The 27,399-nt window shown below is 43.7% G+C and overlaps 1 protein-coding gene across 3 annotated transcripts in view; it reads left to right on the top strand.

Moving 5' to 3' along the window:
* The window catches only part of ETV6 (ETS variant transcription factor 6), a 126,525-nt gene extending 108,016 nt beyond the window's left edge, over positions 1 to 18,509 (top strand). For all 3 annotated transcript variants that reach the window (XM_033058843.1, XM_033058842.1, XM_033058844.1), the window contains 3 exons: positions 8,890 to 9,032; positions 11,334 to 11,434; positions 14,534 to 18,509. In XM_033058843.1, coding sequence (XP_032914734.1) covers positions 8,890 to 9,032; positions 11,334 to 11,434; positions 14,534 to 14,639 — 350 coding nt within the window. In that variant the 3' untranslated portion in view covers positions 14,640 to 18,509. The remainder of the gene's footprint in view (positions 1 to 8,889; positions 9,033 to 11,333; positions 11,435 to 14,533) is intronic.
* The last annotated feature ends 8,890 nt before the right edge of the window (positions 18,510 to 27,399 follow it).

Here is a 27,399-nt window from a genome sequence, read left to right as displayed (position 1 = left end):
TCCTTTGTTTGAAAAAATTACTTGTGTGGGAGGGGAAAAGACAGGAGGGGACTGGAATACCCCTTTCACAAATACAGTGCTTTAAAAAAATGCAAATTAACTGGTACTTTTTTCTGTTTATACTCTGGAGTGGGGCTGGAAACCTTTTAAATTATGATGAGAAAAACTCAGCTGATTGAACTGTCAGATTTTAACAATAGACATTTAGAGCTTAAACATCAAAAGACACCAAACTTCAAACCACTGCACCTCAGCAGTGTCTCCTCACTATGTAACTACTAGGACCAGAGCCCCAGTGCCCACCTCTACTGTAGATATGTCCATGGGATATTTACAACTGTGTCATGTTGTAGGATGATCTTTTGAGTTTTTTAAAGTCATATACCAGAGCAAAATCCGATGTGCAAATGCACCACATTAGTTTATTATTTATAATGTGTTGCAGCACATCAGTTTCTTTTTCTTTATAAAACAGCTGTACAGGTACAGTTACTATGCAATGGCATGTGCTGGTGGTAAGGAGGGAGGGTGGGAAAGGAGGCAAAGGACAATTATGCCTCTGTAGTGAAGAGGGTAAAAACCAGCATTGAAGCACAATTTAGAAGTTACAGGTTTTGTAATTGATAGCATTAGCCATCACAGAAGGGCTGGAAAAAATGATGAAAAAGTTAATACTGGGTACTATTGAATCCCATTTAACTAATTTGCTATCTTTGTATGTTAAAGTCACCCACCTAATGGATTTAGGGAAGGTGGTGGGTATAGTTGTTCTGAATTTTAGGGAGACTTTTTGTACTGCCCCTCACAGCAGGGTCAAGTTGCATGGCTGTGGGATGAGTGGGTTCCCAGTGTACTGGGTAAAGAACTGTCTTAAGGGCAGGCTCAGAGGGTTGTGGTGCATGGAACACATCTGGCTAGCAATGTTCCACAGGGTTGTTCCACAGGGCTCAGTTCTAGGGACAGTCCTGATCGCTGTATTTATCAGTGATCTGGATGCAGAAACTGCAATTTCTCTGGTGGTACCAAACTGGGGAGATGCTGTTGACCTTCTTGAGAAAGAAGTGGCTGGTGAGGCTTTGGTGGCACACAGACTTTAGGGGACAGCTTTGACAAGATGGTCACAGCAGCTGAGCAATTTTAAGTTATAGACTGGCAACCTAGAGAAAACCAAAACAGTGGTTCACTTTGGCAGTTCTAAGTTGTAAGTGGTAGGGGTTCAGTAGCTGTTTTCCAGGGAATTGATCTTCCTTCCTGTAAGGCAGCAGCTGATGCTGACAGATCGGAGCCTTGCAGGAACATGAAAATCCTGGTGTAATGCTGGCCTGTCACTCCCATTTGGATATGACAATGATAATGTCACTGGCCTTGTTTCATCACTTGCTCTTGCAGTCATGTACACTTTTGCATTTCCACTACATGCCTTGTCTCTTGGAATCCCTGTGGAAAACCAGACTGCTGGAGAGACTGAAGTGTGGATGAGAGTCAAGCTCATAGAGCTCATATTCATAGGAGTTTTCATTATAACCTTGAGAGTCTTCTTAACGTGGCATTAACAATTAATTTCAGCATTAAAGTGGGCCTTCCCTGCCAATTTAACTAATGACACTCAAGCTCAAACAATGTCTGAATAGCAATAGCTTGGATAGGTGGTTGTAGATTTTCTGTGAAGTGTCTTGCTTCACAGCTGTCTGCATTCTCACTGCACAGTTACAGGAGCAGAAATTGCGGTCAGGGCTTGTTCAGGTCTACTCAGAAGCCAGGACTGACCAAGCCACAGGAAAGCTCAGTCATTTAGATTTCATTTTTCTCATTACTGTACTGCAGCACCCATTTACATCACATGGCTAGACAGATAAGTGGGTTCAGAGTATCTTAAGCATGCATTGGTGTCAGGCAGGATGTTACACTCTCTTTTAGGAAACTTGCCTTTTAATGAAAACAGGTCCCTTATTTTCCCTGTATACTGCACACTTCCTTCAGGCTAGAATTGTTTCAGTAATTCAGATTTTCTTCTACAAAGCAAGCTCAGGTCACTTTGAATCCTCTTAGTTAAGCCAGGAGAGCACAGTTTGTTTACAGTGTTGACACTACCCTTCACTGTCTCCAGAGACAGGCCTATTTAAGTCTGGCTTTAGTACCAATCACTTACAAACACATCAGTTTACATTAATTCAAATGCAAACCATTAAACTGGTAAGGCTGTTTTCCACCTCCCTTGAGGGAAGGGAAGGGAAGGGGAAGGGGAAGGAGAGTTTGACTATGTCTCAATGTGGAGTTTTATCCCCAAGAAGGGGAGGTCATATCTCAGTTTTGGCAAGGGACCCATCAGAAATCACCAGTTTATGGCTTATGAAGTCCCTTCAGGGAACACACCAGGAGCTAAGTTCTCCAGCCAGACTCACATCTCCCACAGTACTCTGGGCATTCTGAGAGAACACAGAAGTGAGGTTCATAGGGAGCAGTGATGATTCAGACAATGATTTTCTGCTCTTGAAAAAAACCCAGAAGTCTAAATCCAAGACTGACCTGTCAGAAGATAGTAGGGATTCTCACATTGTGGGGTTAAAAATTACTACCCTTGCTGGGAATGCCTTTGCTGCATTAAAGTCATTGCTGCTTTTGCCAGCTCCTCTAAAGTACAATTCTGAAGATGAACATCATTCTTAATTGGTAAATTCCCATCATTAATGTGTTTGGTCAGTTTTCTGATGTCAACGAGGTTATGAGGTGTTTGTAAGAAGCGCGTGTGAACAGGCAGAGGTTGAATTTCTTTTCCAGTCATTTCCTTTCATGAGCGGTAAAGCTGAGGAAAAGCCACAGGAGAATCAGAGACAGGGTTCTTTAGCAGGAGTCTTTTCTACCATTGTGGTGGAGCAGAAGAAGAACACTACTTGAAGATAATACTGAAAATGTCCATCTATTTGGTGGGGTGAGGGAATGGAGCAGAAGAAGACGACAAGAAGAAAAAAGATCGTTTTTAATACAACAGTCTTTAGCTTTCAAAGTCTTAATCTATCAAATGGTCTGTGACCCATCTATTACATATTGGTTGTGATTTCAGTGCTCTTTTCTACAGCCACATGAGGTATATTTTGGATCCTCCTTTCCTGTACAAGTTTTTATTGCCAAAGACAGAGCTTGGCCTCATCTTGCTGTGTTATTTTTGCAACCTCACAGCACAACTGTTAGCAGCATGACAGTCTCAGGTTTCTGCTCTCCTTCTGCCTGATCTCCCACTCAGCATTTGGGTAGAAGACAGAAGCAACATACAACTGTTGTATTGTGTGATCTGGCAACCCCTTTACTCAGCCCCAGCTTGAATTTACTGAGCTGAACAAACAGTTGTCTGTCAAGAGGTTTCTCCACAAAAAACATTGGCTTTACTGTACCAGCTTACCATCCTGTTTCCAGCAGCAACATTCACACAAAGAAAACTATTTTTCCTCAGTGACCTGGACATGGATTAACACACATTGATGACCAGGATGCTCCATCTCAGGACCAGTCAGTGTTCCCAGGCCTCAGAACCATTTGAACCCTTAACCATGAGACTTGGTTACTTTGTTCTTTTGGTTTTGTCTGCTAAAATAAGTACATAATGGATAGATCCTGAGGCTGGATTGTATCTCAACACAGCATAATGCTCCTGAAGCATGTCTGTTAAGGAAACTGTCCAGTCAGACCATTCCCAGGACTCGGAGAGTGGCATTCCCAAGGTCAGAGACTTGCTGGGACCAAAGACCCTTCCCCAATTCCGATGACTGTGAATTGCATCGGTTCATCATTTGGGCACAGTGAGCATCATCACCATGTTATTTTCACACACACTTCAAGTATACTTAGAGAAACCAGAGTGTCAGAGAACTTCCAGGGCTCTGTTCATTAGTTTCAGTTGTGGACAGCCATTGTTTGCTTCACTCTGAACAAATGCAGTTGAAACACAGATCACCTTGTAAAATAAAGGAGGCCAAACTTGGGAGAACTCTTCAGCTGGTACAAATCACAGAACCATTTAAGTCAAATGATATCATGCTGGAGAGATTTTAGGCTAACCTACACAGCAAGGGGTAAGGCCTCAGCTGATGTCAGAGGGAGTATGACAACGTTCCTTTGGCATCTCTTCCTGTGTGGAGCCATGTTGGGTTCCAAGGCAGTCATCAGCCAGATCAAATGTTTTTTTATATAATGCTCTTCAGTGGAAGATGTGGGTGGGTCTCGCAAAACATTTCTGTGGTTACGGGAGGGTTTTGGTAGTTGCTACATGAGGAGGGCCAGCTCTGCACCATGGGCCTCATTTAAACAATAGAGGGCTCAGCTACAGCCTGTGCTTTAAGCAATATTTCGGTGCAGGGGAATGTTATATCCTGAACAAAAGAGGTCTTTAGCATGCATATGCTTGTATTGTTAACAGCATTATTTAGTCCTAGGGAGTACAGATGTGAGACCTCTCACTACTGCAACATGAAGATGACCTTGGCCAAATTATACTGGAGAAGTAATTTGTAATGGCTGAACAAATACCAAAATACTTGGAACCTAAGATCCATAATGTTTCATTTACAGATCATTCTGAGATGGTATTTCAATTATTAGGGATATTTATTACTATCATATAGCTATTAGGAAGTATTTATATGCCAGTATTCTTTAGGTGTGCATTCAGAAGACTGTGCCTAATCAATTAATAATAACATGGTTTTTATTAGCAGGACTGAGAAACTGCTCTCTCTTGCACACGTAGGGCAGTGCTTATGGCAGACAATTTGAGAACCAGCTGAGTGCTATACACCTTATCACTACCTTGTGCATAACTGTAAAAGTCCCTCTAGAAGCATTAGATGCAGGAAGAAAGTTGTAGCCATACTTCTCCATTTGAAGCTGTAGTTTGCCCTAATTCCCAGCTAATTACATAGTTTAGACTTGCTTAGTATTACAGCTGAGAAAATGGAAGGGCATGGAAGTGCCAGTGTTTAGGAGCCCTTTCCACGTTTCTAGGCCATTCACCACCTTCCCACTCCAGCTACATCACCTTAATGGCTCTCAGTCCCAGCTCTATCCACAGCTGAATCTCTAGCTGCAGACTGTATAAAGTTCAACCATCTGAGTTCACTTTAAAAAAAAAAGTTTTTGTGTGCTAGGGGAAATGATGTTTCCCTGTGCTAGGGAGGCATAGTTGCTTTCTAAGTAAGCTTATTTTAGCCAAAAGGCAGGAAATTGCAGCATGCCCAAACAATTTAGGTACCAGCCCTGACTCAACTCCCCGATTGAATCTCCCACACTTTCAAACTTGCTTGGCCACAGCAACATCCATGTGCTTTCTTGCTATTACTCAGTAGCAAATGCACACCCTGTGAAGAGTCCCCTTATGCAGCAGCTCCTTTGGAGGCATTCTGACAGCCAAGGAAGCAACTGAGTCTTCATGGAGTCATTTCCACCATCCAGACTTTCTTCATACAAGTGATTGACATTTACAAAACAACCATCCACGTACAAGTCCTTCTCTCCATTTCCTCTGTCCTTCCTAAAAATATACATCACACTTTTGACCTTCCTGGGATGGGAAATGCAACTTTCTGTATCAGAGAATCATAGAGCATCTTGAGTTGGAAGGCACCCACAAGGATCATTGAAGTTCAGCTGCTGGCCCACCACAGGACAGCCCCAAGAATCCCACCCTGCATCTGAGCATGTTGTCTATCATCTCCAGCAGCCTTTTTTGGAGGTGCCTCTTTTCCTAGCAGAGAAGCTTCTTTTAAAAGCATTTTTTTAGCATTGCCTCTTCTTGGGTTTGGACCAATTTCACAGCCTTGCAAAGAGGCTCTACTATAATCCAAGTTCATTACGGTTTCTCAAAGTTACCAGTTAGCCTCAACTCATTGTCTCTAATGTCCTGTTAAAAATGGTCTCTATTGGTAATTATTTAATTGCTGATTCTCTGTCAGTCAGGGAGAACCCTCCAGGACCTTGTATTTTTTTACTGTGCAATCTGTGGAGAAAGATACACAGGGCAACCATTTGTGGTTAAAAACAAACAGAAAACCCTGTTCTCAAATTCCTAAAGGTGTCCAAAGTGAAACTAGAAGGAAGGCAAGCTGCTTTAGATCCTGTGCAAGCTGAGCTCGTACATAACTAAAGTGTGCTCCAAAGCATCAACTGCTCCAGGATAACCAGCTGTGTGCTCAGAGCTCTCAGCTCTGGGGAGAAGAAATGCAGTGAGCCTGAATCTTTTCTTCTTTTCTTCTACTGTTTAATGCTTTTTATGTCCTATTTGCAGTGGCTTGAGACAAAGTTACCATGAGTTGCCCTGATGCCCAGTAAATTACTGCAACTGAGTTATATATCTAAATTTTCTGATAGACAGCCATATATTTTGAAATCAAGTTTTTAAGTGGTTGTAGGAAGCACGCAGAGTTTTCAAGGATTTTCAGTTTTATTGTTGAAGCAAACAGCAGTCTCAGATACTTGGGTGGTTGGGGTTTTTTGCAAATTCCACCAGCCTACTAAATACCTCTGCAAGTCTGAGCAGCTCAGTCAGTTGAGAATATGGGATGCACCCCTTGATCACTTACTATTTTTCTTGTGAAGATCTCAAGGTGCAGATCTGAGTACTCATTTGAGGTGTATTTATATTCAAGCTTAGCCTGAATCCATCCTAAAAACTAAGTAAACAAAAAAAACTAAATCTGCACTTGAATCCTTGCTCTTCTTAGCTTCCAAAGCTCTTTGTTTCTGCCTAGACATCTCAGGTTGATTTTTTTGTGTGCTTCTTTGGTTTTGTGCAGAAGGGGGGCCCAGGGTGTGTATCTGAATGTGAGAGAGATAGGTTAAAAATAACATTGCCAATTGCAAATAATGAGATGAAAATAAAGGGGAGTGTAAATCATATCTCTGCAGAACTGTAAATACGAGCTGTAAAGTGCTGTAATTGGAGGTTGTCTGCCCTGGGTTGAACATTCAGGAATATGACAGAGCCTGACATTGACTGGCCTCTGCAGGAGCACCATCCCTCCAACTGACCCCAAGGATTCTTGCACGAAAAAAGACATTTTTTATCAATTTCTTGCATTGAAAGAGTTCTGGAATTAATCTCACATGTGTCAAAGAACCGTTTAAGTGGGGCCTTACTGCCCTTTTATCTGAAAACCTCCCACAATATTAAAAGGCACAAACCAGAAGAGCAATATAATCTCCCTTGTCTTGAATCATAAATGAAGTCCAGAAAATAAGCTTTTTTCTTGTATGTGTGTGTGTGTGTGTGTGTATGTGCAAAAACATTGACAGAATGGCAATGTAATAATTATGTTTTGTGAATTTGTGAGAGGGGAATGACAGAAATTCAAGTGGTAGCTTTCAAGTTTAGTTTTCAGACCTCTCACTCAGTTTCCCTCCTGGGAAACTTGTGCCAAGGTTTCATTTTTTAAACTAAAACCTAGAAAAATTTCAAATGAGGATGGACATTTTTCTGTGGAAAATGTTATTCTGTGAAAAATATTAATGAAAAGAAGGTTTTTACAACCAAAACATCTTGTGTCTTGCCTTTCACATTCTTCCTATTGTAGATGTCATGGATGAGGTGATCATCAGGGTAGGTTTCATCTATAATGGGAACCATGATTTTTGCCAGATGTCATCTCTTCAAAACCAACTGCCTTATTCTCTGTAGGACTGGCAGGGAGAGGGCACTGGCAAACTAAACTCTGGTTTTAGAGATAGTACTGGTGTCAGAGATATTCTTTGCCATTTGAAAGTGGGAAAATAACTTTAAAATCGCTATCAAATTCAGGTGTGCTCACTAAATGTGTTATTCATATCCTTTCTCAGAAAGTATTTTATATTCCTATGTCACCATCCCCATTGTAACACACATTGTGCCAGCCCCGACAGACAGACAGGAATAGAAAGACAGGCTGACAAGAATCCATTTTAGCACTTAGAAGCTGGATGTTTTTGGTTGCCAGCCCTTGAAACAACTCTAACAAGCTGTTTCTCAGAGGCTGGTATTGCTTTAAGGGAAAATGCACCCCCAAAGCCACCTTAGAAATCTGGATAGCTGAGCTGTGAAAACCCTGTTGTTTCTGATAGGAGCAGTACCCCCAGCTCTGTACAATTCACATTCCATATTCCCAGTTATTCTGTGCTGCACACACATATTGCAAACAGGAAGTAGGAATAGCTCAGTTCTTGGCTTCCTCAGTCTCAAGAGACTGCCATGAAACTGAAAAACACTAAACTAAAACTTAAGTGTCTGTTAGAGCTTTAATTAGCGACCTAAGGAGTGTTTGCCAAGAGGAAATTTGAATTCAATTATCCAAATAGAATGTATTTAACCTCTCAATAGCACTCAAATAATTATAATACTTAGGTGCTTCTTTTCAGGAACCTTAAAAAGTAAAACAAAAAGTCAGATTGAAAATGGGAGAAGCTGTTGGGTTTATATCTACAAAGGAAAGTTGTAATATTGCCCATGGTTTAGACTCACATGGTAGCACAGACAGGGGCAGCTTCAAGCAGGGAGAGCAATTGCAGGATTCATGATTTGTTCACTAAAACAGCCAACATCGGCATCAGGGCCAACAGTGTGAGCTTTATGTGTCAGTACAGCCATAAGCACGTAACTAAGACCAGCAGGTCACACACACAGCTTTTGATGAGGTGGAGATGCTCTGTCAGTGTCCGGAGATCTGGGATGCACCAGAAGAGGCTGTATATTCCAGTCCATTTTGGAAACATTACTTGATACCAGCCAAGCCATTTTCATTTCAGGTTACAGCAGCTGTTTCAGCCCTGATCCCAACTGTCCTTTCACTACACAACCACCCAAAAACTTTCCAGAATTAATCCCAAGAAAAACAAGGAAAAGTAATTATTTTCTTGTTTCTCTCTTCACAGACTGTAGGTTGCTTTGGGATTATGTTTATCAGCTGCTTTCTGACAGCCGGTACGAAAATTTCATCCGATGGGAAGATAAGGAATCCAAAATATTTCGGATAGTGGATCCCAATGGGCTGGCCCGTCTGTGGGGAAACCACAAGGTAAGGAAGCAATGCAATTTTCCTCCTGTAGCACTTCACCTCTTGTAGCATCACAGGATTCAGTTATAAATGGGGGGAAAGAAGAAAGGATGGCATATGAATTACTGCTGGAAAACTGTAATCTTTTGTTTTACATACATTAGAGATGCAAAGCATCCATTCTGAAGCACTAAAATGTATTCTTCATATAGAGAACTTGTTGGTTTGGTTTAAAGGCCTTTGGTTATAAATACATATAATTATAAAATTACAAAGAGTGCAAGAATTAGCAGTCCTTCTCTCTCAAGGCATCTTATTTCTTCTCAAAACCTGATGCTGAGGATATTCTGATGAGATGTAGTTTATAAGGGGCTCTGTACTACAGAGCAGGAGCTTTCTGAGTTCCTGTGTTGTCTGCAGCAGCTCCCAGATCCCCCACGCTGCCCTGTGACAGACACCAAACGATGCAGGATTATGTATTTCCTTCCAAGAGGGCAGTTCCTGCTTTGTTCTCTGGAAAGTCATTACTGATTTTTACAGTTTGGGGCTGACTTATGTATAGATATTTCTGTATATGTTTGTAAGTATGTTCATATGAATGTATGAATAGCCGGCATGGATTTACAAAAGGGAAGTCATGCTTGACCACTGTGATATCCATCTGCAACAAAATTATTTTAGAAGGGCTTTTGAGACTGTCCCATAACAACTTCAAAGACAATTATTACTTAGACAAGAATACAATGAGGTAGATTGAAAACTGGCTGATCTGCTGGGCTGAAAAGATGGTGATCAGTGGCACAAAATCCAGTCACTAGTCATTTTACTGCAGGGATTGATTCTGGGGAGAGCACTGTAGGTCTGCTAATGACCTGGATGATGGGACAGATTCTCAGACAACACAAAACTGGGGGGGAGTAGCTGACACAGAGGGTTGTGCTGTTATCTGCATGGTTCTGAACATGCTGGAGATACAGGTAATGGAAATTTTATGAAATTTACTGGCTTACCTAACCTGCATGTTAATAATTGGGCCATGCCATCATGTCTCATGCTGGATGGCTAAAACTGAAGCTCCTTCAGACCATTTCTGCTTGGGCAACACAGGGGCCTTTTGGGAAATTAGAAATGGAAGAAGCACACACGGTACTTCAGGGAGGTTTCCAATGAGGAGTCTAGATTTTGCAGGGAAAACTGTCCCTGGTTGTGTTTCATTGCCACGGGAGCTCTTGATGTGGCTTACCTTAGCAGAGTTATTGTAGTCAGGGCAAGCAGAGGGGTCTGCTCTTACTGGGCATTTTGAACAGGTCAGTCAGTGTCCTTTGATGAAACCAAACTCCTGACATGGAGGCTCCCAGAACAAAAACACGTTTCTACTGGTTTGGCATTTTTTGCCCATGGCGAGGCAGCTGCTTTACACTCGTGCACACAGCTTTGCCAGTAGAGTTGTGTCTCTGCTGGGAGTCTCTGCCAGACAGCAGCCACTGCTCCTTGGACCAGAAAAATGCTCTTCATGTACACTTAGCCTAAGGGGCTGATCCTGCTTATCCAAGTCACTAACTGGGGGCTGGCCACATACAGCTCTGCCAGTGGCCATCACTTCTACCTTGTGACACTCAGCTTCAGCAGGGCCATCTCCTTTGGGGGCTTAGGAAGGTTTTAATGAGTCATCTCACACTTCACTATGCCTCAGTGCTCTGGCCATGGCCTCTGGGGGCAACAGCTGCCAGAATGAAGGGGAGGATCTGTCACAGAAGCAGATGTACAACCCAACTGGCTTCTTGATTTACACCTGTGTAACAAGAGGAGAAACAGGCTGTCAGTCCCCACAGTGCGCTATGAGCATTAACTAGTTAATGCAGGGGAATCTTGGACAAACAGTGCTCCAAGCAGGGATTGCTGACAGATTCAGCCTATTAGCCACTACTCCCAGGCTTTTACAAAAGGTGTTTTCATTAAGAACAAGCCTGTCACATCCCACTTGGCATGATCTGCTCCCTCCACCTAATGTCTCCTCTTGCAGTTAATTAAGTCCTTTGTTATCTGTGTTCCAGCTGTAGAAAATCCTTGCTTGGAATTTTTGTTAGACTCCTTGCTTAAATTGTCCTGTCCTGAGTGAAAAGAGACCCACAAAACTTTGGTGATGAGGGCTGTAGGGGCAGAATGGGCCTGCAAACAGCAAAAAATGGTACAAGTAATTTCTTGAACTGTCTTGGGTTACTTTAGGTAGCTGTGATAGTTCTTCAACTCATTTTGGGGCTTTGTGAGGTTGTAATGAATCGTCTCACCACTTTTTCTCCTTTTTTCTTTTGAAATAAACAGAACAGAACAAATATGACTTATGAGAAAATGTCCAGAGCCCTACGCCACTACTACAAACTAAATATTATCCGGAAGGAGCCAGGACAAAGGCTTTTGTTCAGGTAATTTTCTTTCTTTGCCATTTCTTTCTATGGTCAATTAGTTTTTGAGGATGGAGGATGGAATTGTGTGTGGGATACCTCATTGCCACAGTTAAAACATAGCTGTACTTTTGTGAAAGTTGTCTAGAGCAGTGCTTCCCAGCTTTCAAGGCAGCCACACCAATTTACAAAAAACACAGGCCTGTCTCAATGATCAGTGGAGACAATAGAAGTCTTTTCACTGCTCCGTGCAGGCTGTGCCATTGTTTAAGACCTTAGATAAATGATTCAGCCAAACTGCTGGAAGACCTACTCCAAATTGACTTTTCAAACACAGCTGCTAGTGAAAGCTGAGCAGGGATCAGGCATTTCCTCAAGGGCATCACAGAAGAGAAGCACATGATGGCCATGTCCTTGGTGCTGCCTTCAAGGAAGAGAGGGAGTGGCAAGAGCTGTTAATAAAACCCAACACATGGATTGGATGATACAAGCAAGAATTTAGGAAATAGAGCCTGGAACAGCATTAAAGCAGGGAGCTACTTGTACAAAGTTGGGTGCAGATGGCACAGAGTGAGAGCACTCCAGTTCTCTTCAGACAACACCAGCAAATCCTAGTGCACGTCTGACCCTCAGAGCACTGAACTCAGACAAAAGACTGCTTTGCTCTCAGTGGCCTGGATCTAGCAGTGTGCTTGGAAATGATAACAATAGGAAGGCAATATTGGAATTTGTTTTCTTAAATAGCTAACGGAACTGCATTAACACTCAAACTATCTTCAGCTGAAAAGGGTTCTGTGGAATGACTTGTTTATGTCAGCTCTTAGAAGGAAACATAGATGTGGGAAAGGAGAGTGAAGGAAAGAAGTAGTCATGGGCAAAATCAAGTGCTCAATAGTGACTTTTTTTCCTGGTGGAAAGTTAAAACAAGGTTGCTCCATCAGTACCAAGGGTACCTGTATCTCTGTGGCCTTGTGTGAAGACTGCATTGCTCTGGGGGAATTCCTGATGCTGAATAGTCAATGTGCTTCTCTTCACAAAACAGGAATCCATCTCTTCTCAACCAGGCTGCCTATTTTCTCAAAACCATTGTAACTTAATGCCCTTGGAGACCTCAGTTCCTCTGTCAGACTTGGCCAAATTGACCAACAGATTCAAAGGTCACCAGAGAGCATAAAACATGAGCTATATAAACTTCATTTCCTTTGGAAACTGGGAAAAAAAAAACAGTAAAACATTTATTTGCACAATTCCCAATAAAAACTTTTTGATGTTGCTTTCTTAGACCTATTTATATCTGAAGAGAAAAAGAGCAGCTGTAAAAAATCAAGTCATTAATGTGCCTTTCTTGGCTATTCCTCGCAAGCACAGAAATAATAGGAAATATGACTTTAACATGCAGGCAGTTGTCATCTGCAGATATCTGTATGGAACTTTAAGTGAGATGGAGTCAGAAAAGGATTTCTAATAGATTGACTGGATGTCTTCTGCAACAAAATAGGTCACAAATACTGTTTCTTAATTTCTGTGCAGTTCAGGGTTGGGTTGTTATTTGTTCGTTGTTTTTTTTAATGTAATAAAATGCTATTGCAAATACCTACACTGTGGTTTTCTTGATGTGGCTTAAAGCACAGACCAGAAGGAATACCCAAAATCCTACAGTGTAGCTCACATCAGCCCATGCCCCACATGGAAAGGAGGGCAGTGGGATCACTCTGTTTTGATTTCATTGTCATGCAAGATCAACAAGAGAGTCACAGGGTTTAAATCAGGGCACAGTCTGGCTGTGGGCTTTGGTGCATTTCAGTGTGTAGCCAGGCACTGATTCACTACTCCATACAAGTTTTTCACCACCGTAACAGCATTTGTAGCAGCAGCATTTTTCCAGCAGTGACACAGCAGTGAGTCATAGCCCTTTTTTCCCCCCTAAATTCATATATGCACATGATTTCCAAAATTAGAAGGGATGGCCAAAGGTTAGTTCCAGGCTATGCTGTGTGTTTGCTGAGGCTCTAGCAGTGAGCATTCTGAGTCAGTGATAGTAACAAGGCTCCTGTTGGCTGTTTTTGTTTTCACTGGGGCAAAAATACTGAGCATATATCAACCTGAAATAAAATCAGCTCTTACAATTTAGCACATTTCATACCACTGCATGTTAACCAGAACATTGTTAATGAGAGACTGTGAAATATTGTACCACTTCCAGCATAAGCATCTTTCATCCTAATTTTTCAAGAAGTGCTTGGAACTTGGGAAATTGATTTTTGTTGAAATTAGGGTTTCATTCTTCCTCTGCCACTCTCTCTTCCTACACCATTAAATTAAAAATAAAAAGGAGGGCCTTTCTGTGCTACCTTTGTACAGTAATACACAAAAGCATCCTGGGAAAAACCAAGACTGCAGACTTAAACTGCAGGTTGGTGGATGTCCTGTCTCATTTCCTGCTGCTGCTGTGCCTCCCCAGAGGCAGTTTCTGTCTGCAGCACCCTGCAGACGTACTGCCTTGAGTCACTGGTGCTGGGAGCCGTGGCATTCGCTACAAAGAATGATGCCTCTGCAGTCACACTTGCTATGAGCATACATGAATAGGCTCTCTTTGCTTACCTAGCCCTAAACCTTTTTCCTTCAGGACTTTTTCCATTCCCTGGAACTTGTTCTGACTTGGACCTTGGCTTTTTCCCCCTCTGTTCCTTTGGTGTTTCATGTTCCTCTCACTCACCTACACGCAGACCTGCACAAACCAGTAGCCCTGTGCCTCCCCACACCTTGCAAAAGCTTGTGCTTTGAAATGTACTGATCATAAACACTTTTCATGTCTCTGTCGCCAGACACCACACATGAGTGTACCTGGGCCAAGGGAGAAGAAATAAATACCATTCTTTGGAAAAAACTATGGGGTTTGGTTCAGATATGGGCTTTCAAAAAGTCGGGGTAAATTGCTGGTGATTTTTTTGTTTCCTTTCAAGGTATGGAAGAGGGTAGACACCTGGGGAGATGCTGGGAAATACTAAGACTTTGAGAGGATACAGCAAAGATTATCTTGGGAGCTGTAGAGCTCAGGGGTCTCAACAACTTGATGAAGATAAGAGCCCTGAGAAATGCTCTTGTTTCTCTGTTTTGCAGGTTCATGAAAACCCCAGACGAGATCATGAGTAGCCGGACAGACCGCCTCGAGCACCTTGAATCCCAGGAACTGGATGAACAAATATACCAAGAAGATGAGTGCTGAAGGAAACAGGTGCACCACCTCTGTGGGTCCAGGGGAGAAACATCTGCCCGATGGTCGGCACGGTTTGGGAGGGGAAGCAAGGACACAGGAGCAGTACTTGAGGTCGCCGCTTAGCTTGAAGACCACGCAGGACCTGAAGCATCTTAACAAAACAAACTAACAGGCAGAAGTGGTGCTGGCAGGAAAGCAAAGGGGAGAAAGCCTGGACTTATGCACTACTTCACTGTTCCTACAGAGTCTCCCTTGAGTTTTTTCTTTCTTTTTGGTTTGTTTCAGTTTTGGGGTTTTTTTGTCATTTTTTTTCCCTAATAAACATGCAGTTTGACTTTCCTTATCTTACATAGGACAAGACATCAGATTATGCTCCTTCTTTTTTGGTTTTTTGTTTTTGGAAGGCTTTCCTATGGAAATAGAGTGCTCTTATTTTCTGTGCAAGTCTCATGACACAACACCGCATAAACAATAGCAACACAGAAGGGATTTGCTCAAGGCTTCCAGTTTGCTTGGATCAATTTATATATGCTGCCACTGGGAAATGTGTTGAAGCTATCAAAAAGAATTTCTCACACATACCTGTCAAATGAAGAGGAGACACCTTTCACATACAGGCTGGGCTGCCATGCCAGCATAGCTTGGGCTCACAAAGAGTACTCCGAGTGGCTGTTAACTCCTGGAATATGGACCAAAACCAATCACCTAAGTGCTCCGGAGAGGAGAAAAATAAATTTGGCAAACCTCTGCAAGTGACCATCAGTTACCATTTTCCTCCTTCTAGGAAAGAAGTGATAGAATGGAGCAGGGGGAAGGTAGGGTGGGGACAAATACATATATATATGTGTATATACAAATACATATATATGTGTATATATATATGTAATCCCTCCAGTATATTCACAATACAGAGCTGTGAATTTCAGTTCAGAGTTTTCTATAAAGAGGGAAGACTGAAGCATCTGTAATTACAGAAGGAAAGGGTGTTTCTCATACCTGCTAGCAATTGTGGGGTGAAAGGTGGAGGACTGTTCCTTACATCATAGGAAGAAGGCAAAGGGACTCATCATATGGTTTGTATTACTCAGATGCCTCTCCAGGATTATTTTGTGCTGCTGGAGAGGTAGATGATTCACCACTCTAAAAGCTCATGTTAGAGAACTAGAGACCAAATAGCTATACTTATCTTATAATTGATTTTGGTTTTGTTTTGGGATTTGTTTTTTTTTTGTGCCTCCCACTACCATCCCCCATCCTACATCTCTGCCATCAAGGAAGCTTGTCCCAGCTTGCCTGTTTTTAACATGATTTAAGACAAGAGAAGAACAAACCCTACAGCCATGTTGCTTTTTTGGTTTGGGGTTTTGTTTTGGTTGCAAGGTGCCTCCATTTGGTTTGCTACACTGAGGGTGCTTGGCATGGGGCAAAGAGCTATGCCTGGTTTGTCACAGAAAGCTCAGCAGTACTTGATGCCCAAACAAAAGAAACTGCTGCCTGCTTCATTTCACAGCTTGGACCACCAGGACAGGAATGTCTGTGGTGTCCAGTGATCCATCAGCAGTGGTCCTTTGAGTGGAAGGAAGATCTAGCAGGAGAAATGATGATTGCAGAAGGAGAAGATGTATAGGGAAACTGCAGGAGTCACATGGTGTCTGAAAGAAAGCATGTCCACAGCAGTGCATTAAAAGCAGAAAGCCTCTTTAATGGAAACATAAAAGAAACTAGATCTGGAAAAAATCAAAAGGCTAATCTAATCCATTTCAACCAAAAAACAAGGTACATTCCCATGATAGAGCTTTTATCAGCTATTAAACCAACACGGCATTTGATCTTTCCACGTATTTAACAAGAGGGTTAATCTATCCAGGAAAGAATGGCACTTGGCAATGAACAGTGTCCCCTGGGTTTGAACAGAGATAGGCCAATCTCACCAAAGACTTAACATTGAGTCACAGGTTATAGAAGGAACAACTTTGTTAAGGGTGTAGATATGCATCGTATAACCAGAAGAGATTTTTCTGAGCCGGTATCTGATGAGGAATGACAGGGTGTGCATTTCTCCCGGAGCTTTTCCCAGCCATGTTTTTCTGTAAAACCAGTCAGTAGGTTACAAGTCCCAGCACACCACATACTTGATCTGTTCCGCCTCAGAATGGACAGGGGAGTGTTTTTCAGCAATGTGTCACCTGTCTCTGTCTTGACTCTGAATCCTTGGAGCTCATGAGGTATGAGATTGGGAGACACTGTGGGACTTCAGTAGTCACAGACCTAAAACCTAAGGTCCCTTGAGACCAAGGGCCCAAGGATTTAGTCTGTCACATTGCTCAAGGACTCCCAAGTTGCAGCCAGGTCTCAGGAGCTGGAAGGAATTGGTGAACTTGACAGATGGAGTGTGGTCAGAAGTACCAATCCAGCTCTAGCTGGATCCTTGGGTGTTCAGTGGGAGAAAGTAACCAAGTTTTTGCAGAGGATGATTCATCCTCTTCACAGCTGTGGTTTAGACAACTGCGTAACTGCATTATTTTCTTTTACCTGCTGTTACAAGGTGGTGAGGGACAAAAAAAACCCAAGAGGGACTTCCTGTATAAAGAGCTCTGATGAGTCAGCTTTTTGTCATGGCTAAGGTGCACACTGCAAAATACAAAGAACCAGAAACAATCCACCCATTTCCTCACCATTATCTTTCAAACTAAGTCTATCCTCAGCACTGGGTAAGACAGTGTGTTGTCCTATAGGGAAGCTTTACAGTGGAAATGTTCACCTTTACAAAGAAATGCAATCTTCCACTTGCAGGATGCTAGTCAAATGGGGGGGGGAAATGTTTGTGGCTGTTGGAAACTCTTCCCAGTTCACACATAAAGGACATCTTAAGACAATGTCATCACAACCACAGAGAAGGAATTCTCCCAAGGCTGATGCTAGCTGCAATGAAAGTACCCTTTGACCTTGGAACAGGCCAGTCCCACAGAGGCCCTTTCTGTCTCCTGCCAGGTCTCCTGGTGCCAAAGGGAATGGTGTGGGTGGCACTGGGGCTGCCAGAACTGCGGGGCCTTGGGGCCTGTTGTGGGAACTGCAGAATTTGAACTGCTGTTGGGGTCTTGAAGGGAGTTTATCAGGTATGACTAAAACTTTAATTAAAAAGTAGTGGCAGGCTAGAGCAGCTGCAGGAGGGAGATTCCCATTGACCTCACATCCACTGGCATATCCATGGGAGTGCAAAGAGAGCATTAACGCCATGAGCCATAGGAACGCGTCGCTGCCTGTCAGGGCTAGCAAAGGTAACATTGTCTTTCCACCAACACTGACACCTGCCTTCCTCACCTCCCCAGTTTCTGATTTCCCAGTGTTGAATTTGCCAGCAGCAAAACAGCCAAATTTTCTGCTTTTGGGGAAGGGGAGAAAGCGTTTCATCCTTGGAGACACACAGAAGTCACCTGGACATGATCCTGGGCAACTGGGCCTGGCTGTCCCTGCCTGACCGGGGGGGTTTGACCAGATGACCTCCAGAGATCCTTGCCAACCTCAGCACCCAGCAGAGATTCTGAGTGTTTAAGTGGTTAAGCAAAAGTTAAGCGGGACCTTCATTGTCATCAGCTTGCTACAAGCCTCAGCAAGCCACAGGCCAGTCAGGTAGGACATGCTGCAGTTCCACAGCAGAGTTATTTTTTTTTATTAAAGTTTGAAATCTGTTGACTGCCTCTCCATCCAGAGAACACTACTGGGGCCCTTTCTGTGAACACTAAGTTGCTGCCATCCTCCCCAGATTTCAAACTCCACATATGCATTCTCCAGATTTTTTTTGTCAGACTGCAATTGTACGCGAATCCAGAGATTGAGGTCTTTTTTTTAAAAAAAATAAAATTATAGTGTTTTTATTGATGATGGCTTTTGTTTTTTTAAGGTGTGGGGCTAAGGGACAGAATCAAATGAATGTAACAAAACAAAAACAAGCCTATTCTCAGGGCCAGTGAGTTGCAAATAATTTTTAAAATGCTTGTAATTACATCATCTCAATAAAAAAATTTAATATAAAAGCAGGAATGCCAAATTTGTTGGTGCAATCATTGCTACAAGGTTATTTCTTTTTAAGAGCTGTGGTAAGAGTGCTAAGAGTATAGCATGTAGCAGCTGTTTTCAGTCAGGAAATGAAACTTGCAGGCTCCCCCTGCCCAAACACGTGTGAACAGTGCCTTGATCTTCCCTGGGAAGTATTGTTCGGAAAAGTTAAGGCTGTCCCTTGAAATATTTACTTTGCTGTCTGTCCAGAGAGATGAGCCAAGTACTCCTCTAATGACTGTATGCATGTACCTGGTTCTTCTTCCTTCTCTTGGAGTGGACGTGGAAGAAAAAAGAAAAACTGAGTTGCTGTGATGACTGATGCATCTTTTTTAGCCTGCTTAACAGGCCAGATCAAAGACTGTGAGAGCAAGAGGTTTTGGAAAATACTCGTCTGCAAACCAGTCTAGAAACCCAGCCCCTCTCTTCCAGCAGAGCAGGACTGTATTTGCAAGTGGTCATCTCTAACCAGGAGGTGAGGGGAGAGCAAGATGAGGTGGCACAAACTGCTCCCTGCTATCCCTGTCTCCTGCATGGTGGGGTTCTTGCTGCTCTTGACAGCACAAGGCCTCTGGAGGGTTCCTGAACATCCCTGCTCCAGAGGTGCCACCAAAAGCTACACCAAATGAACACATCCCTGCTCCAGAGAGGTGCCACCAAATGCCATAGCAAAGAAATAAACACGTCCCTGCTCCAGAAAGGTGCCACTAAATGCCACAGCAAACAAGCACATCCTGCGGCACACAGCTCACAGCCAATGCTCTCTGGTGGGAGCAACTCAAAGAATCACAGAATAGTTTGGGTTGGGAGGGACCTTAAAGCTCATCTCATTCCACCCCTGCCATTGACAGGAACACCTTCCACTATCCCAGGTTGCTCCAAGCTCTGTCCCACCTGGCCTTGGACACTGCCAGGGGTGGGGTGGCCACAGTTTCTCTGGGTAACCTGTGCCAGGGCCTCACCACCCTCACAGGGGAGAATTTCTTCCTAGTATTTAATAAAAACTTATGCTCCTTCCACTTAAAGTAATTTCATCTTGTCCTATCACACCTCCATTCCCTTGTAAAAAGTCCCTCTTCAACTTTAATGTAGGCTTCCTTCAGATACATCAAACCTTTTTAAGGTCTCCCTGAAGCCTCCTCCAGGCTGAGCAACATCACACTCTCATCCTGTCCTCTTAGATGCTCCAGTCCCCTGATCATCTTTGTGGCCCTCCTCTGGTCTCATTCAACAGATCCGCATCTTCATGGGAGGTTAAAATGTTTGGATCCCATCTACAGCTCAGGATGACCCATAACAATCTGGCTGATGTGTGAGCTAAGAGCACTCAGCTGCTCCTTGCTCAATATTTGTTTGTTTATTGTTTCCTTTCACTGGTGTTTTTAAAACACAAAGGCAAAGAGAAAGCAGTAAGTAAACCCCTTTCTGAGCCAAGACATCAAGCAAGAAGGAAGCAAGGTGTGTTCCTCCATAATTCAGTCCCTTAAGGCCATGTTCCTTTAATTTTAGAAGAGGAAATAGATGTATTCTGCACCTTGGCACAGCTTTCTTTTGCACTCTGAGCAATAGCAAATGCTGCAGGTTGAAGGCATAGTGGAGGAAGTTCTCCGTGATTGTGGCTATTGCTCCAGTGAGGATTAATCTCAGCTCAAGAACTAGTCTTGAGTCCAGAGAACATCCTTTGGAGGCTCTGGGACAGAAGAGGTACAGCAGTGTGCATCCAGTATATCTTCCTTCCCATTTTCAAAACTGAGTTGAAAAGGAAAGCTCCCAGGCCAACACCAGCACAGGGAGCATGAACGATGCAGAGGTTTGCAGACTACATGCCACAAGCATGGCAGTGCACGGTTCCTCCATCCAGCTCCCTGCACTGCCCAGGAGAGATTTTGCAAGGGTGTCAAAGGAGACTTCAGTGGCTATCCACACACCCTGAAGACTGAGAGAGGCTGCTGACAGCAGTATTTTTTAATTATGTAGGAAGAAATGTTTTCACTTCTCCCCAGTGTGACACCACCTCTGAGGCACAAGCAAACAAGAACATGCTGACATCAGTTTCTCATTCTAGGTGTCCCTACCTGTTTTCCCCAATCAACTGAAAAGGTTTATGTCATTTAAAACCAGGGCAGAAAAAGAGGGCAAGAGCCTGTCTTCCCCCTTCATCCCTCCAGTCTGCTCTTTCTTCACCTTGTTGCCTTGAAAAAAGGGGAATGGGATGTGGATCCTCAGCAACCAGCTCAGCCCGAGCTGGGTTCAGCAGTGCCAATGTCACCAGTGAATAAAATAGCCTTTTTTCTGCTCCCCTGTGGCAGTACTGTTGTATCCCTACTCTAACAGCCCTCCTTGTCCTCAAAAGGACAGCACTAACAGTGTTTAATGACCATCTTCCAGAGTTAGTCTTCATTACTCGGGCAACCTGTCTACTTACTGACTGTCTCTCCACTCCACTGAAGGGTAAGGCTTAGGTTGTCACTCTGCAGGACACCTGTTTCTTGGGATTCTTGGCAGACTGGAGTAGGCTAGACGTACAAACAGGAAAGAAATAACTTGGCAATTGCTACAGAGAATTGGAGCAGTACACCTGTTTACTTCAGTGTTGTCCATTTGTCAACAAAAGCAAGCGTGTGCTTCTCCACCATCCTCAGTGCCAGCACAGGAACCAGGCTGAGATACCAATTTAAAACCAAGCAGACTCTCTTTGTGTGACTGCTCTGAGCTGGCTGTCACAAACTACAACCAACATTTTGGGAAAAAAAGGGAAAACACAGCGCCCTTCCATAAGACAGTAGAGGTTCTTATGGCTGATATGATCAGTTGTAAAACCTGCAGGGACACATCAATCTCTCTGCCTCCTGCAAACACCTCTGCAAAAAGTTTCCCAGCATCTCAAAGTGCTGGAGAATAGCCACAACAGGAAGAACGATAACTGTTCAGGAATTAGAATTGATCTTCTACTGCCTGATAAACACTGTTAGCCTGGGGTTGTTGACTTGAAGCCAAGTTCTGCTAAATGGACAAAGTTTCCAAGTCAACCCTTCCTGGTGTTTGACAAGGTGAAGGGAAGGAACTGAAGACAGCTCAAACAAAGCAGGTATTGTTTCCAGTAGGCTCCGGAAAGATGTGAGTGCATGACCCGTCAGAAGAAAGTGAGGAAAAGAAGCAGGGTTGGCATGAAAGCTGAGGCAAGCAAAGAGTCAGTTGGATGATCATGACAAGGAAAGCTGGGAGTGTTCAACAAGGGAAGGGCCAAGGTCAGTAACTTTCACTTGGCCAATGTGTGCTTGTGTGAGCAGGCCTCTATTTAAAGCCCTGCAGAATGAGGAATCCACTTTCCCTGTACCAAAGGTTAGTCATCTGCTGCATTAAAATATGTCCCTCTCTTTCAATTTAACCCCATCTTAATTCTGCTTCCAACTGTTAGCTTTCACTGTGCTTCTCTAACTTCTGTAAACCACGGTATTCCCACTTGTGGAGATCCTTACTGACTGCAATCTGTGCAACTCTTTTATTCCAGCTAAGTAAGCACAGGAGGAACTGAAGTTCCTTAGTGGCTTCCTGGAGGAGCTGCTCCTGGCCCAGAGAGCTGCAGGACACATCCACACTTGTTTCTTGGGGTGCTGACTGGCCCTTTCTTGCAGAAAAGGCTCCAGAGAGCAAATCATCTCTTGGGAACTGGCTGATGTGAAACAGAATGGGGAAAGGGAGACAAATTGAGTTGTCTTTCTGGTCCCATGAGAGCCCAGGTAACCCAACACTTATGCTTCTTCCAACCCTTCAGCTAGGGTGGGAGGTTCTCTCTCCACTGGGGAATGAGACTGGGGAGATTACCTGCAAAGTCAGTAGCAAACACACCAGCAAAAGAGGCTGTCTGTGTTTTCATATCTTTTCAAAATTCTTAGTGTTGGTGAATGCTCTTTGGAACATGCTGCCTCAGAGATTCTTCCTCCCCGACTCTGATCCCTGATCACTCCTAAAATTTCTATGGAATCAGCAAGCAAGAATAATTAATGGGCAGACAAATTTCACATGACCAGGACTTCACCAAGTTAATTCACATAGTCAGACCCATCACTGAAATTTCCTCAACCTTAGACAGAACAGAAGGAAAATGGGCCAGAGATATCTGCCATCCCACAGTAACAATTTCATGCAAGAAGTGACACCTTTGCTCTGCTAAAGCCAATGGAAATTAGGACTGTATATAATCTGTGCAACACAGAGATCTGAGCAGCGTCAACAAAAAATATCCTACCCAGGAAAAAAATGAGGGTTTACTACAAAAGTAAAACTTAACCCTCAAAGCAACCTTCTCAACCAAGTCAATTCTCACCCTGGAGTGGAAAACACAACATTCTGTTTTGATGGTACTTTGCAGAGACCCGTATTCAGTGCTGACATCCATCAAATCCCAACACAGATGAACTGACAGCACAAAGTCAGCCTCAGACCTAAGGCCTCACAAGGATGAGGCATCCAGGGTTGTCAAGTCATGTATTTCTCAATTAGAAGAGTTCCAATAGAAATAACTTCACGGCAAAAGGCTGTTGTTCAAAGCAAAGGATCCACTTAAAAAAAACAAGCCAAGTCCATTTCAAGACTTAGGAACTTATGGTCCAACTTCCTAAAAGACTAATAAACTTAGTTTTCATTGAAGTCAACAAAACCCATGGATTTTGCATGGGAAGGGGCAGAGGGAGAGGTACTCAGTCCCTGCTGAAAAGCCAGCAACTGAACATGGCAACAGGTGTGAGAGGCAACTGCAAAAGAGGTTATCCAAGAGAATTTCACAAAGAAGGAAATATTTTTCATTCAGCCATAAGTCTTTCAGGAAATTATTCGTTTTCCAAATGAAAACATTTTCTTTAAATTCAAAACAACTGTTTTTCTCCCAGCTTTTGTTTACAAAAGAGGGAAGTGTTTCAGCTCTGTCCTTTTTCATCCTTCCTCCACAAAATGTCAACCAAGCCTTGTGTCTTGGGTTGGGAAGTAATTTTTTGGGAAAAAAAAAGAAGTGTGAGGCTTTGCTGAACAACTGCTGCTGCTGCAGAGGGGAAGGGGAAGAAAGAGAAATTCTGCTCTTCTTCACGTGTTAGCGACGGGCACAAGGCTATTTGTAACGAGCTCATTAGAGCCCAAGGCTTACTGCCAGAAAAGCAAAGAGGAAAATCAATTCATTCACCTCTTCAAGAGCCATTTAAGAAGTCCTAATCATAAAACAAGCATCTAGTTCATTTCTACTTCTTCCACCTTGATTCTTTTCATGTAAGACAGATGCCTCCTGTGGGTCGCAGCCACATGTGGTCTGTATCCAATGAGTGAGCAATTTCCAATCCACAAAATAAATGTCCTGTTGTCTTTTGCTCTTTTGATCTCCTGTTTCACTTCAGTGTTGCCAGCATCCCTAGGAAGCCACATGAAAAATTCACAGGCTTTGTGCTATAACTGAGTCTCTCCCCAAGCCCAGCTTTGCCAGGACTGGGGACATCTCATAGGTAACATCTGCTCCTGTCCTCCACCAGACTAAGACTTGGGGTAATAATGTGACCAATCAGGCAAACAATTTGCTTGTAATTTAAATCTTACAGATGCTGCAACAAAGCAAAATTGAATAAAAATCACAGGCCATGGACACAGAAACTGTCTCTGAGTGTGTCAGCTGCCTTTTGCCTCTGTGAAAATCGACTGTGTAACCAAATTGAGAACATATTGGTAAATCCATCCAATTACAGGAATGAATGTGCCGGTGTGGGAAAGAAGAGGTGTCAACCCAGGGGCAATCATGAGTAGTTGTTACAAAGCAGCAGGAGACAATACACTGCTTCCAGGAGCACCTGCAGAAAGCTCCACCTGAGACTAACAAAGGGGAAAATAGTAAGAACTAGCTCCCCAGTTTTTTCTGATTCTGTTACACATCCTTGGGAGCAGCCAACACAACCTGCTTCACCCTAATTGGCAGTAAGGAGTCTCTCTCTGCAGCCTCTGATGTTAGTCTGGTACACCCAGGTCCTCCCACATACTCCCACACCGTTCCTGGTGCCAGCATCAGCCCTTTGGCAGCCCACTCGCACTGACCTGGTGAAAAAAACCTGCACAGAAGGAAGAGGCTGGTTTTCAGCTCCTTGGTCTGACTCACCACCCAACCACACAAGCATCAGTGCTGCTGTAAGATGGATAGTGGGGAAAAATCACCTCAAAGTGGGGAGAGGAGTGGGAAACCACAGCCCAGCTGGATCCCACTTGGACCAGTTCTCCACGGCCATCTGCTTCCCATGGTGCTCCATGCTGCCATTCCCTTTTTGCTTTCTGACATCTAACCCAACCCAACACACCCACAACTATTTTCACTTTTGAGCAAACCAGGCTAGAAAACTGAATTCCTGGGGCATGGCACAGTCTTTGCACACTGTCAGACAGCATGGCTGTCCTGCTATCTGTGCTTCAGAAGGGCTCATATGTGCACAGCAGGTCTCTGAGGCTTTCAGCTGCAGCCTTCACCACTTAATTTCTACCTTTCAATTATGACCTCCCCAACTGCTCTGTGCAGCCATCTGAGAGTGACCCAACAGCCTGGTTTCAAAAGAGCCTGTAGCTCCTTTTTTAGGAGGTTGATGGCTGGGCAGAGGAGCGAGAACAGGGTAGAGGAACATGGAAGACAAGTAGCACTTCCATGGCTCATGGGTGCCCAAGTTCTCAGAGCCAGACCCTGCAGTCTTTCACTAGTGCTGCCCCTTTATTCACCCAGGAGCACCACGCTCAAACAATACTGTTGTCTGCCACTGGTGGACTCCTGTGTCAAGACCACCCTGTGTGTAGGCTTTAGAGAGCAGCCCCATGTTTTCCAAGATACAAATCCACTGGAGAGAAAGTTCACTTCAGCACGTGTTATATCTGATTATCCAACACACAGCACAGTCTCCTCTCCTTGCTGTTTCCTTGGCAGTGTGACACAAACTTCCAGCACCCTCTCGTCTTTGATGAGGAGTTGGCCACAGGAGTAACCACCTCCACACAAGATTGCTGAAATTCCCAGGCTCTGAAATCCCCAGGATATTCACTTGCCAGCTCACACCAGTATTTTGATCTTTGCAGCCTCAGTGAAGATGAGCTGAGGAAAGACGATGAGTGTTGCAAAATAGGTGGGTGTTGCTCTATTCACAGAGGCAGCAGGTACTTTCCTAATGTCCCTGATTGCCCTGAGACATTTCCCCTCACCTTGAACCCTCCTGGTCCTTTGCTGCCTGATAAAGTCCAAGAAAGACACTGAGGGGATTTTGGGGGTTCAGTTTTGTCTTTTAACATCATGTGAAGAGTCATTAATTAATTTAATTTAACTGCGTGAGCTGCTTTGATTATTTTTTTACATCTTTACGCAAGTATGACACTAAGTGTGCAGATCTTTTCTTGCATTGATAGTCAACAACTTCAGAGCCCTTCAGAAAAGCACAAATGCCTGCCAAAGACAAATTGCTTTCATTCTCTCCCCTCCCCCTACAAGGATGCAAGAAGGATAATTGCAGTAGGTGTTGTATTCCCCACCCACATTTTTTTCTCGCTGCCAAACACATTGCATCAGGAGCAATTAGAAACTTTTTCCTTGTGTGGGCCCTTAGCCTATATATAAAATGCACAAACATTTTTAAAACCAAGGCAAACAAAATCCCACCTCCTATATGGACTCGCTTTCAGGGAGCCAGTTCATCTGATAAGGTGAAGAACTCAGTGGGATAGCTACAGCCACAGAGGCAGAGCTGATCTCCCATCCTGAGGAAGGGAGAAAAGAATGCTCAGGGGCAGTTCATTCCATCAAGGAGACAAAGATATAAGGAGAAAGAGCTTTCTGAAAGTTACAGCTGCACACATTCACCACAGAAGGGTTGCAGAAAATACAGCTTAGATCTGCACCTATTTCTGCTTCTGCCAGGGATGGTGTGTTGTTTCCCAAAGGACCTTCCCAGGAAGCAGGGGTCTATACCTCAGTGTGATAAACTGGCACAGCATGACTGAAACCAGATGGACATTAAACACCTGACCCCTGGTGGGAACTGGAACATCCATTACCAACATTACACGCAGAAGCACCAACTCAGCAGCCATCATCAGCATGAGAGCCCAGCTAAGATCAGTGCTTGGCACTTACCAGACAGACTGAGAGCAATAAATGATGGTTTGTATTTAGACATTGAGGCAGCTGCAGGCAGTGCCCGTCCAAAGCAACATGCATTTAGGAGAGGTGCTTCAATCTCACCGGTGTCTTGGGATGTCCTGTCCAGACAAAGAAAAGCACAATGTATAATCCTCCACAAGCAGATGTAGAAAATATTTCAAACAGCAGCCTCATTTTGTTTCATGCAGTCCGTTTTTAATGCTGGTAAGTGCTCGGACCTGTCCTGCATGCTTGATCCCATTACCCCCCACCCCCGTCCACAACACAGCAGGACTTCACAGGAGTTCCAGTTACCAGCAGCTGAACTGCAGGGCTGGGACTTCATTCTTGAGAGGCCCAACTGCAGTCAGTGACCCCAGTGCATGGGGCTGTGGGCTGGGTGTGGGCTGCCAGGGATCACAAGTGAAGGGCTGTGTCCAGCTGGGGGTGAGGCCAGAGAGGGAACATTTAGCCCCAGCACTTCACCCAGGATCCCCCAGGAAAATTGCATCCGGTGTGCTGACCCAAGTCAGGTTTTGTTCAGGATCGAATATGTGTGAGATTTGTATCCCA

This window comes from Catharus ustulatus, chromosome 4 (genome assembly GCF_009819885.2).
Source record: "Catharus ustulatus isolate bCatUst1 chromosome 4, bCatUst1.pri.v2, whole genome shotgun sequence".
NCBI lineage: Eukaryota > Metazoa > Chordata > Aves > Passeriformes > Turdidae > Catharus > Catharus ustulatus.
The sequence above is the reverse complement of the archived record's forward strand: the minus strand, read 5'-3'. Positions and strand labels throughout refer to the sequence as shown.